At 38.1% G+C, this 13,840-nt stretch overlaps 1 protein-coding gene across 1 annotated transcript in view; it reads right to left on the minus strand.

Annotated features, from left to right (window-relative positions):
* Positions 1–13,840, minus strand: part of LOC144665100 (uncharacterized) — a 102,381-nt gene that overhangs the window by 68,869 nt on the left and 19,672 nt on the right. Inside the window, exons 20-21 of the mRNA XM_078526275.1 lie at positions 12,423–12,599; positions 10,165–10,173 (exon numbers count right to left, since the gene is read on the minus strand). Coding sequence (XP_078382401.1) covers positions 10,165–10,173; positions 12,423–12,599 — 186 coding nt within the window. The remainder of the gene's footprint in view (positions 1–10,164; positions 10,174–12,422; positions 12,600–13,840) is intronic.

Raw genomic sequence — 13,840 nt, forward strand, 5'->3', positions numbered from 1 at the left:
CCCCCCCCTCCGCCCAAACAATTTTAACAAACATGATGTGTGTGATGGTCAATTCTAAACATTTTAAATAATGTACTAGAGTTGCTGTGTTAAGGCACAAGAGACTTTGAAGTGTTTCTAATATTCCACATCAGTATGATGAGTTTTTTAGCTTTCTTAACGCTATAAAGTTTAAGTTTTATTTGTGAAGACAATGCTTTGAGTGAGTTGCATGTGCTGTGTTATGCCTACTATTGTTGAATGTTTTTCCGGTTCTGGACATAAGTTTATTGTTTACGCTGGACTACACTACAAGCTATATAATTAATATGTAACCGGACTACATGCTTGTCCAATTTGGAAATAATTAGATTCAAAAAATTCCTCTGACAGCCAAATTGGACTCGGCCTACGGCCTCGTCCAATTTTGGCTGCCCTCGGAATTTTTTTCATCAAATTATTTCCAATTTGAACAGCATATAGTCCAATTACGTATACTAATTCTGATTGGTCTAAACGTTGGCGTGAAATTGTTAAACCAATCACAAACCGTCTTTCCACAGTGCAAATATGAATTTATGATATACACACAAACGCCGATTATTGGCGAAACACAAGTGGAAATCACTCTAACCAAAACATATTGAAAAAAGAGCGTCTTTCAATGCAAGAATGCAAGAAAAACGATTACAGAATAACATTAACCAGTTTACCTGGGCATTTGTGCGTATTACATATCTGTGAAAGCACAGGTGACCCCAGTCTCCAACAGTCTTGCCCTCTGTTTGCTGGCGGAGGATTGGTGCATGAACGAGAGCGATATTTTATTCCTCCGTCACATGACTTGCTACACGCACTCCATCTGCTCCACTGCGAGTAACGGCCATCAACTTTAAAGATGTTCAAAACAATACAATAAAGTAATATCCCAATGAAGAATAACCACTATCGATATACTGTAGTGCTGTCTTCATACAATGGTGAAAGTTGTTGTCCCCGCGGGGCTTTCGCCCAGTGGAGAAGGCCCGAGGAGGCATTCATTGTAGCTTGCGCGTATATATAGAGAATGTACTTACAGTCAAAACATACGGTATGTATACCAGAAAAATCTCGATTTGCTCCGAAAAGGCCGCGAGGAATCTAGGGTAATGGTGACGTTTTGCCGCAAAACATCTCTAGGTAATGATGACGTATACGCAGAAGATTCGCGAAGGAGTTATGGGTATTATGACGTCACGATAACAGGGGGTAGCGGTAAATGAAAATCCCTATCTTGGGTTAGAACGGTATTTAAAAGACAGACGCGTGTTTTGGCATTTGTCACACGTTGATTACTCCGATATTTGGCTTTCGCGTGTTCAGAGATTTGTTCGAGTGGTTTCTCTGCTTTGGTTGTGTTAAGTAATATTTGAAGCAGTTGTTAGTAATACGTCGAAAGATTTCAAGCAATTGGTGTCGTGCTCTTGGCTACGTGTGTTCCAAAAGCTGGTTCGAGCGTTAAGGTTTGCTCTCGGGGGTAATTCGTTTCGCTAACAAACTGTCAGATTCTTTGATCCAAAAAGTGGTTTGAACAAGGATCAAAAATTGTCTTCTCGAATCTTTAAATGTGCCATATTTTGTTAATCGTGGAATTTTAAAGCTTTTTGAACTGGCAATTATTGTAAGTTAATTGTGAATGTTATAAGCCCGGGAATAATCTTGCGTGTTGTCACCACGAATAATGTGTTATTTGTTATTTCCGCTAGGTGTTATTTCCTCGCGTTAGGTAATATATTCGACTTGAACTTGTAAATATTTTTAGGACGCAATGGTGTCACACAACAAGAAATTCCTCAGCAAACAGACCAAACAATGTCTTGACGTACATGTCACAGTAAAAAAGAAGCCTAATTTTAAAGGCCACAAAAAGACTCCACTAATCCTAGATTATTGCTGTAAAACAAATTATAAAAAGGCGGGGGCAGCCTTATAGTGAGAACTTCTACTAGTACTGTATGAGAAGCATTACCGTTGTGAATGAGATTTTTAGTCACATGATTACGATATACTTAATCTCTGCTGTTTAGGCTGTAATCATTAAGGCATCAGCGCAAGGAGAGGGTGACCTAAAATCCTTGTGACTCTACAGAATATTTGTTGATATGTTTTTACATCCACCGCACGCTTTACAAACAATACACCTCGGCTGAGAAAGCTCACAGATTAGTTCCTACGTCCCCTTCTTCCTGATCTTACTGCAAGTTCACAACATGTAAAATAGTGTCGGTTTATATACATGCTGTAGATGAATTCTTTTCCTTGTCACGAGAAGAGTCACTATCTAATACTTTCTTATACATGCACTACCTTTTGGTAGCCGCAGACATTGGTTAGAGAAAATACCGTGCAGTTTTCGGTGTGTGAACGGGGTTATTCTTTATTTTTTCTTCTGCCAACCTTGAAAAGGTCATTATAATCTGATCAACGGTAGGAGCTATCGAGCGATATTTTCATCAGCCTCCAGACGCAGACTCTCATATTTGGGCTACTCGCGTGTCCTGCGAAGGAGATGAGACTTCCATGTGCTCTTTCTGTCCACTGTGCTATACCAAATGGTTCTTAGTTTTATATTAAGAAACCCTTTCGCATGTGGCATAAGGTGACACAAGCTTTTACTATACAAGACTGCAGATGAAATTAGCATCTTCTCACCTTGTCGTGACCATGTGTAATGACAGACCACGAGAATCCAGAGCACTAAATGATGAGTCGTTCCCATACTTGTCTTGCGTATCTAACGAAACTTGACTTGGAACGCGAAAGAATCAATTGTAATTAATTACAACAACACTGCTTACGTCTCAGCCGCCCTGACCTAAACCGAAATATAATCTTCTCTTGCTGAGACTGTATTGACGTACGTGTCAGCTGAATCAGTCACAATCTTCTGTCAACTGGCCAACAAGTTCACTATTTGAATCATCACGGATTTTAGTTCTCTTAAAATATTATAAATGGTTCTCAAAATAATCAGCGTAACTTTTCACCTCAATGCATCCAAAACAACACGAAAAAATGTTTTCCCTTACTACCGAAGCATATTGCCGGTTGAAACCGGAGGAAACACATTTTCAGTTTCAGTCTCTATTGGCATGTTATTTTCCAAATTTTTGCAGTTTCTGCTCCGAACCTTTTTATTTCCGTGTTCTCAGTAGCTTCAGTTACAGACCATATAATTACATAATAAAATGTTCAAAAGTCGAATGGAACTTCGAGACGCAGCCGGAATGGTTTCACTTTAAAAGCTATGTTTAAATTTTATGACGTGACATCGGGGACGGGTAACATTTAAAGAACACATGCATTATAACCTACAAGTTTCTGTTAGATGAATCGAAATGCCTAGTTTCAGTCTACCATCTGATATTTGTGTGTTCTCGGCATCGGAATATGGCGAAACCGTTATGGCATTTCAGCTCAATATCACTGCAAACTAATCAGGGTTGCCATTATTTCTGCAGTAAATTCTCATTCTCCTGTAATACCTGAAGTTTCGGCATTCAAATGTACTTCCCATACTGTTTAATCAGCCTGGCGTTTTATCTTCGTTCATTACACAGTCATAGTCATAGTTCGGATTTTTTGTAGTCATTTTTTATTTTCTTCCACAGTCATAAAAATAGCTCACCTAATAAAAGGGCCTTCCTGATATAATATGCAATTTCTGTTTTTACGATTTTCAAAACAGAGCTGAATCGAGCATTCATTATACATGTATTAACTTTAACCTACTGCCTCGTACCCGGGCTCCTATTTCCCACCTTTCACCGTCGAAATGCAGCAGAGCCTCAAATGAAAAAGGAAAAGGGGTCGCATTCATTGCGTTCCGCACTTTTTGTTGTTGTTGTTGTTTTTTTTTTTTGAAAACGCCAAAATTTGGGTCGATCGGACGACGCACTTAACGGAGACAGATAAGGGAATAATGTTTATTTATTAATCAAGGGGTGTGGTGTTCTTCATTAATTCAAGTTTTTTGCTTGCATTATTTTGAACTTTGTTTTTATTCTGAACGCCATATTCTGGAAGGAAACAGAAATATTTGTATAAAGCTAAAGTTTGCTTCTGTTAACTTTTTTAATGAGTTTAGCGCTGCGCGTGAGTCGGATTGAAGGAAAAGAACTTTCACTATCGAAAGAAGCCAAAAGTATATCTCCCCTGTTCACTCTCCGTATGACTATATTTTTCTCTTGAAGATATTTTTAAGGCATACGAAACTAATCTTGGCGCTATAGTATGCCTACGACATCAAGTTAAAAAAAACCATGCATTAAAAAAAGGAAAAACGTTTTTCTTTGAAGTGATGGCGATTTTTATTTATTTGTTACATAAACTGGGTCGTTTGGGAGAGTACTATATATACATTAATTGGCAACCTTTATGTAATACACAAACAGGAAAAAGAAATGTCCCGTGTACTAAATAAATAAAAAAACATTTTTAATAGGATTAAAAGGAATCAACTAGACAATTTTGTAGCATTAATTTTTTTTTATTATTAAACTGGGCCCAGATCATGTGTCTTTCTATTTTTGCACTGGAGCAATGGTTGCAGAAACTACCCGCAGGATCCTTTAATCTGAAAGAAAAGAAAGAAAGTGCACGGGAAGTTAAAATATCAAAATCGCCTGGTACTGAAAAAGTACGAACGTTTAACTGCCTCCGATTTGTATTGTAACAAATGAAAAACATTTTCCATCATTTACGTTTGGTGGTAAAATTTTAAAAGAGATTTCCGGATTTGAACAGAACGTTTCTGCAAATAATGGGATGGCTGTTACAAGAATTAATTAATAAATCAATTAAAACTTTTTTGTCACTGGAGCAGTGTCCTGAAAGTGTCCACATTCAAAAAAATAACAGGGACTGCATGAATTAAAGACTAGATCGATCGAAAGGAAATCAAAGTTTCGATGAAGAATAGTAACACTATTCCAAAAGAATCGAACATTGAGCAAGTGTACATTTTTGTATAGCAAAAACTTGCAAGGACACAAAAGAGAGCCACGATTAAATTTTCAGCCAGTGGTGGCTATTTCGGCAGCAACCATATGCATGTTCCCATTTTTTTTTTATTCTTCCTAGCTTTTGTAAATTTAATTTAAATTAGGGTACGAATAAAGTGGTTGTTGTTGTTGTTGTTTTACAGGTACCATCCCTTGCAAATTAAACAAATCAGAACGGTCGTATTCCACTTTGGCTAAGTGGTGTTCGCCAGAAACAGTCATGTTTTTTTGTTTGCCTAAAAACTTGTCAAATTAAAAGTACGTTCAAAAGATTTTCGATAAACTAGGAGTCATGAACCCTATGTTCAGTTCAGATTTTGCAGGAAACCTTGGACTTTCATTAGCTAGTAGGCGGGTGCCCCCTACACTATGAAATCTCACTATGGGCTGCCAAAACTTATATTCATCATGGACGATCCTTGATCTTGCCATCGCAACCACGTTTTGACTTGTTTTGATAGGTTTGCCAAATTTCGGATATTCAGGAATAATTGTGCATACTAATAATATTTTGACTTTTTTCTCAGTCATTTTGCAGTATTCAATTACACATTTTAACATCCCTCCCTTGTTTGTTCTTTTATACACCCCTTTCTATTTGCATCGTCGTGGCGGTATGAATCATAAAACACTCCAACTGACAATTCAATTTTCGCGCAAAACTTAGTAAAAAGACCAAAGATAACCAACCTTTGCATTTTCCACAAGTCTTGGCACAAATGTGTTGAGCTTCCTCACTCGTACAGGCGATTTTATGATTAGCACACGCCTCGTCGTCGGCAATATTTCCACAAACCTCTTTGTGTATCACTAAAGTTAAAAAAAAAAAACGAAAAAAATGATTGAACGTGCAGTTAAGGTCGCGCAGGACCCTTGCTCTCATTGTGTATGTATATATTAAAAACATATACACGAACTGCGACGACTGACCCCGAAACTACACGAAAGACTATTATTTAAATTTATCCCTAATAATTTATTCAATAAATAAATTTCGTGTGTGATTCTTCCTCGTGGCACGAAATTCTCGTTACATTGAAATTGTAATCACAAACCATAGAAATTGCGTTTGAGCGGTAGTTGTTTTCTAGAAAAAATGCAATGCAAATTAAAAGAGCGTTTGGCGCACGTGGCCATTTCTTGCGATTATGGCTAGAACGACTAGAGGAACGATATACCGCAAGTCGGGAAGAATTTAAAAAAAGACACGGTAAGAATCCAGCTGCCTTTGCAAGGGCTGAGTTAGAGCTGAAGCAAGTGCAAGAAAAGTTGCTTTCCGGTCAAAGTTCGAAGGAACGTAAGGGCAAAAGTCCAACTTTCAACTTGGCAGGAAATAGAATCGTTAATTTGAAACACTTTGGAAAGTCACTTCAAAGTGTTATCAACCATGCTTCAGTGTGTCCCAGTAAAGGAAAACCTCATATGGTACAGGAAATCGAACGCAAGGGTTTGGGCCCTGTGATTCAGTTTGAGTGCGAGGGTTGCAGTATGACTTTGGCCGTTGAAACTCAGCCAAAATCAAAAGGTCCTGGTGGACAAATGCGTCACAGCATCAACGTAGCAGCAGTGTGGGGATTTATGAGCATTGGCGGAGGTTACGCTAACATGAAGGAAGTCCTATCTGTTTTGAATATACCATCTCCTGACGAGAAAACTTTCTCTAATGTTGAGAATCAGATCGGTGCTTTGTGGAAAGAAGCTATAACCGTTGACATGATTGAGGCCGGGAAGGAAGAGAGGCAGCTTGCAGAAGCAGCAGGTTTTAAAGATGAGGATGTCCCTGCCATTAACGTTATTGTAGATGGAGGGTGGTCAATGAGGAGCTTTCAACATCGGTACACTGCCAAGTCGGGGGTGGCTGTTATTATCGGCGAGCGCACCAAAAAGTTGTTGTTCCTTGGTGTCCGGAATAGGTATTGTAGTATTTGTGCGATCGCTGAACGCAAGAATAAATCACCTCAGACTCATAAGTGCTACAAAAATTGGAGTGAGTCTTCGTCGGCTATGGAGAAAGACATTATCGTTGAAGGGTTCAAGCAAAGTGAACTGACACATGGTGTTCGTTATATTGGGCTTATTGGTGACGGAGACAGTAGTGTGCACAAGGCTATTGTCGACAGTGTTCCGCTGTACGGAAGGCGTGTCAAGAAAATTGAATGTGCAAACCATGCAGTTCGATGCTATCGCAAATCATTGCATGATCTGGTGGACTCTCACCCTGAGTGGAAAGGAAGATATGGGCTGTCTAAACTTCAGATTAATAAGATCGCGGCTGGCGCAAGAGCTGCAATAAGGATGCATTCACGTACCGGCAATGTAGAAGCGTTGCAGAAAGATTTGAGGAATGGTCCGTATCACGTGTTTGGCTATCACAGGAACTGTAGTCCCACGTTTTGCAAAGTCAAACAAGCTACTTTAACTGGCGACTGCAATGTATTCTCGGCAAGACAAGCTCCTGAACACGGGACCGACGCTGGAGATGCTACAAACAGCAATTTCGACCAAGTGGATAGAAATGAGGATATTTCTTTGCTTTGTGAAATCGCTGATCAAGTTGACAGTATTGCAGAGGATGATATCAACGAGGAAGATGCAGAAAATTCTCGTCTTGGCGGCCAATATGTGCTTGATAAGCTCCCTGTAGGTCTTTTGAACGCGATATTGCAGAAAGGAGATCGCATTGTCAGTCTGGCAGGACAGCTTGTTACCAACAAAACCAGCAATCTGGCTGAAACGCATATATCAGTAAACGCCAAATTTAACGGCGGGAAACAGCTCAACAGGATTCAACGAGGGTCATTCGAAAACAGGTACATGTGCTTTGTAATTTGATATTATACAGCCTTAAACTCTTAAAGTATTAAAATTGTGTTCCCTCTTGTTGGAAGTACTAACGTGAGATTCGTTCTTGTCAGGATATCAAAATATATTTTGTCTATAATTATTATTATTATTCAATAGATTAGAGACCCTGCCCTTTTGTATCAGATGTAGACGTTAACATCATGTATGTATTAAGTGGAAGGCCAGCTCCACAGGAATAGGAATAGACAGGTAACAAAATTCACTAATTACATCATTTTCTCTCACATTTAGATGTTATGGATCGGGACTTTGTTATCAACACGGAGCAGGTTGGCACGCAAAGAAATGGGAGTCGGCCATTGGTGAGAAACCGGGACCAGTGCTAGAAGGCTATTGTGACAAGATTGAGAAGAAGCGGAAAAGAGATGGAGAACGCCAAGCCTCCGATCAGTATAAAGAAAACCGAAGAAAATTTAAAGCGGCCCCGGCAACCAGTTCGTGCTCTTCGAACGATTATGGGGACAACGCCCAGCAGGTTGAAATGGAGCCTGGAGACCTACAAAAACTGTGCGCGGAGAACGCTGAACGACTGAACTTGTCTGCCGAGGAAATAAACAAGATAGAGGACGACACAAGGCGACAAAGTGATTGTTCTCTATGGCATGAAATGCGAAAGAAGCGGCTAACAGCGTCTCGGTTTGGAGAGTTATGCAAAAGACGAAAAACAACTCCCTGCGCAAGATTGGTAACAGAAATGCTTTACCCAAAGTCTATCTCGAGTGATTCTTTGCGGTGGGGAAAGGAACACGAGAAATTTGCTATTGAAGAATACTGTAAGACGACTGGAAATACAGTAACTCCCGCCGGGCTTTTTATTAGTAAAGAGCATGGCTACCTTGCCGCTTCTCCTGATGGTGTAGTTGTTATAAGAGGTGTCGGCAAAGGACTAACTGAAGTAAAATGTCCGTATTCTGCAATAAGGAAGGGGGAGAAAGGTTACTCTCCGTTTGAAGCAGCCGAGAAAATAAAAAGTTTTCCTCTTGAAGTGAACTCGGCCGGCAAACTTCAACTGAAAAAGAATCACCACCATATGTATCAAGTGCAAAGCCAGCTCCACATTACCGGGTACAAATGGTGCGACTATGTTCTCTGGACACCGTCTGGACTACACGTAGAACGGATAGACTACAGCAAAGAGTTTTGGGAGACGAAAATGTTTCCAAACCTGAAATGGTTTTTCTTTAATTGCTAACTGCCGGAGATTGCGTCGCCAAGATATCCACAAGGTTTGCCTGTAAGAGAACCAGCTACTGTGTTGATGGGGTCAAGAAAGAGAAAAGCAAGCGAGGCACAAAATCAGAAACCCAAGAAAACAGCGAAAGTCTAGACTTAAGGTCAATTGAAAAATCAAGTGTTATGTAAAGTATTTATTTACACTTAAAGTCTTCCAACCTGCATGAATGATAAAGCAGGGACGTTTTGTTTGAACATGGCTAGCAGTATTTTGTCTTGAAACTCATTTCACTAGCTTGTTGATGTAAATAGTAAAGGACATAGTTGACCTACAAATATTGTGAAAAAGCTTTTTTCACGTTACACCGTGCATGTAAGGTAGTAGATGTAATTAATTTAGTAGAAATTTCAGCACAGTATAAATAAGGGCATCTTCATAAGTTACTGTCATGATTTTGTTGAAGAAAGGCCTAAGTTTTTTTGTCGATTTTTTTTTCCCTTAAAATAAACAATTTAAGAGTAGTGTGAGTCAATTACGATGTTGTTAATTAAACTGAGTGGTTTATCTTATTTTTTTTTCTTTTTTCATTGATCAGTGCTAATCATAGCTACAAACGTAAAATGATAAAAGATACATTTAGTGCAAATCAATAATTTAAGACCTCGCAAGATCAAAAAATGTCGAAACAAATATCTTGATCAAATTTTTTTCTTTCTGGTGACGATATATTATCCTGCCTATCGTTCGCGCGCTGCGACTAAAAACATAGTCTCTACTCTTCCTTAATGGGCTACCTCGTGTCTCGTTTTTGGAGCTTTATTTCAAACTGATCGCTTTTAGCGTCTTTTTATTGCTTGTTGGCGACCTTGCTTGTGTCTTGTTGCAGTATCTATATCGAGACTGTAATTGGTAAAAGCGAACAGCTGAATGCAGCCGACCCACAAAATACTTCGTGTTGCAAAAAGGCAAAATAATACGAGATCAATTATCACGTCTTTGTTCTCTGTTTGCTGCATGTGCGCTGGAATGTAGCAAATTATCATAACTAGATTCATAAATTTGAATAGATTTGAATATCGCACGTTGTTGTCATGCATAAGCGACTCGGAAGGTCTTCGGAAGCGGAAAATCCTGCAATTTTGTGTCCAAGTTTTCTCCGCCGATATAGAATTTCAAGAGTTGATTCGCGAGGAACATAAACTTGGTGTACTCTATTGTGCTATGACTAGAGCGAATTTTTAAATTTCGTTCTCAAAATGAAGGTAGCACGTTTCAAAGTTTAGATTTCACATTTTTACTCTCTTAGAAGCCATTAACTTGTAGCAGTTTTTGAAATCGAAAATTTCGTTCTAGTGGTAGCACAAAAGAAGTTATGATTTATCACTAGGTTATATAATCATTTAATTTGGTGTGCTGTTCTAGCTGAAAACTTGGACACAAAATCGCATTATCTGCAGTTAAACTTTTAAGGGCTTGTAACATCACAGACAACGGTCATCTCTCAGTAAAAGGACAATCATGATGTAATTCCATCATCCCTGAGTATCCTTGTTAAATTTTAGAGGAATCTATATTCAAAATGTAGTGAATTAAAGATTTACAAGATAGCACTCCAACAAGAAATTTGGCTAATGAATATATTAATGAGCAAGGGTCCTGCGCGACCTAATGTCAGGAACATAATCAGGTAAGCCGTGAATGCTATGATCTTTCATTAAAGGAGAACTAACACTTGGATATATATAATTTAAGTGAGGATGAAGTAATTAAACGAGGGAATAATCCAATGAACATTTAGCAGTTTTTATGTAAATGAAATGTTTACTAGTTGTAGTGTAGAGTGCATCACTGAAAACTACACGAGTTTCATTTTATAGTTGCTCCAGAAAAGGAATGCCAAAAAGGGCGGTAACTATAAGCTTTTTTGAACACCTAACCTTACTTTACAGCAATATTTTTCCTCATTGCTTTCAAAATTTCGGAATCCCAAGTTACAGATTTCTTCTCATTTACGGATCTAATGTATGAGAACGTTTACCAACTAGCTGTGGACACAATTCAGGGGAACATATTCGTGTTTCTTTCCCAGCTCCTGTGCATGATGTTCCATTGTTTGCAGGCGGTGGATTGGTGCATGATCGATAACGCTGTTGAGTTCCATTACCACATGTGACACTACACGCAGACCAGGAAGACCACTCTGAATAGCCTCCGTCAACTGGAAAAAGTGAAATAAATGATCTGCTGGTATAAATGTGTTATTTGCAGGTTATAATCAGCCTAACATCGTCAGAATTATTGCTACAACAACAACAACAACAAAAACCTGAGGAAAGCAGTTCATAGTTCATAGTTCATGCTTCATGCTTCTTTAAAATATTTTAAAGATATTATTTATTATTGGATTACCCTGTTTTGATAATGTGAAATAAAGCAAGATTCGATGTAATTTTTTCATTTATTTCAACAGAATAGAGCTTGCTCTACTCGTAATCAGTTTATAATCATTTTACAAATCAAGAAAGGAAACATTTTTTAAGGAAAAGCTAGACATAACATCACAAACCTTGACATGTTCTACAAGTCTTTGCACATTTACGTCGAGCGTAACTACTATTGTAACACTGGTTCTGCCAAGTTGAACATTTGTCGTCACTTTCAATATTTTCACAAGTCTTTTTTTGCAGTATAGCTGAAAGGAGCCAAATAAGCAGTTGATAATAAATTGAAATTACTAAACTGCACTGTAGCTCGCATTTTACAAAGTTAATTTTAAGTATTGAGTTTAATTTGTAAAGTAATATATGTAGGATGAAAGGAAATGTTTGCTGTAACCGACTTTTAACCTGTTTTATTGTGCAGCACGAAGGCCATCGTAAATACAAACAGAATGTGATTTTCATTTGCTACTTTTGCCTAGCTATATTTCTGAACCTCATTTTAAATAATTTCTAACGTTTAAACAAAGAAAATCATAACCGTAACTTAGGTTTGTCGAGGCTTGCAAGTGGTTTATTGAAAAGACCTCAAAAATACACTTTATAAAAACAAAGTAGGGCGCATTTCAATCTGTTTTCAAAAAAAGTCAAATTTCGACAGATAACTTTTCGCGGCTGGAATTCATATAAAGTCTTTCTCAGGTTTAATATATTGATTTTAGTTTACTTAACACGTGCTCTGCAATTAAAATGACTTTCAACCCTCAAATTAGGCTATACCTTTTATTAATTAAGCCATAATGCTCCTAGCTCAGTTTCTGTCTTTGCCCCTACAACAACGTTTTTCCGGTTTTTCCAAATATAAATTTGATCGGTTTCAAAATGGTAATTTTTATTCAATGATTAAAACCCTAAAATGTCTACCTGGTGTCAGGCACATCTGAAGGAAGCATTTTCGTGTTTGTTGAGAAAGTCCTCCGCATTGTTTTCCACTGTAAGCAGGAGGTGGATTTGTGCATGATCGGATACGCTGTTGAGTTCCATTACCACATGTGACACTACAGTTAGACCAGGGAGACCAGTCTGAATATCCTCCATCAACTGTTGAACAACATAAGTGAAGATAAAATCATCTGTAATGAGAGCATAAGGAAGGTTGTAAAATCAGCACTCATATAAAGAAAAAGCTTTGTGAGCCGACTATATGCAAAGACACTTACAAGTATTTTCACTTAGTATAATTTCCAGAGGTGAATTCAATTCTGATTGGTCGAGAAGCTCGGACTATGCCGCAATATTCACCGCGCTAGGTGATGAATATTGCATCCCTAAGTTTGGTTACTAAGCCATGCCACGTTTGTCATCCAGGCCAGTGAATATGGCGGTATTTGCTGAATGAAAAATTCTCTCGTTTAAAATAAATCATTCCAATTCCTGGATATTTAAAACATTGGGAATTTTTCAAATTAATTTACAGGGCTTTTGGACCGAAAGTATTTTCAAGAGATGGTTTTCAAGGCATTAGAATTGATCGTAAACATGGTGGTTTTGATCGCACTGACGCGGCCATGTACTCCGTCAGATCGGCTGGCAAAACATCATTTAGTTCTCTTCCCCCTGGAGTTAGTAATTTCGAGAGGATTCACACAATTGCTCAGAAGTTGCCAACGATTAAACAAAGGTACCAGAAACCTATCTTTTGTACTGTTTGTTTTGTTCCGTTTAATTGCTAAAATTTGAGTGTAAATTTCGATTTCAATCGATGAATTCAACTGGTTTACACGTATACAAGTGAGTACTTGTGTTTGTTGTTTTCGTGTTTTCTATCATTATTTTTCAGTTTTTGATATTCACCTCTGACAATTATACTAAAACAATTATTCGCCTCAGGCTCAGTGATTATTGTTCAACAATAATCACTTCGCCTTCGGCGAATAATTGTTAAATATTCTTTAGCGGACTGTCCATAGATGTCATAAAAGAAAATTTTATTATATAGTAAGTATCATCGTTTGTTTTAAGATGTAGTTAATTGAGATGTAGATCACCAATTTAGCAAATTCCCGTAATTCATGATCGAGTCCGGGAGGTGGCTATTTTTGCCTTCTTCGATAGCAAAATGGGCGATCAGGAAACTGGGAGATTTGTTTTGGAACAAGTCCTCTGGATCCTCTCTAAAGTCCGCATGTTCCGAGTTTGTGAGGTAATTTTTGACTTACTTAAAAATTTTTCCCGAAATCAGTTTGTCTTAATATTTATTTTTGAAACACCGAAAAACCATTAAATTTATGGCTGGTTTGGGGCATATGTTACAAGAGCACTTGCTTGTTTCTTGAGAAACT

The sequence above is a fragment of the Oculina patagonica genome, chromosome 9 (assembly GCF_052425735.1).
Source record: "Oculina patagonica isolate OP01 chromosome 9, crgOcupat, whole genome shotgun sequence".
NCBI lineage: Eukaryota > Metazoa > Cnidaria > Anthozoa > Scleractinia > Oculinidae > Oculina > Oculina patagonica.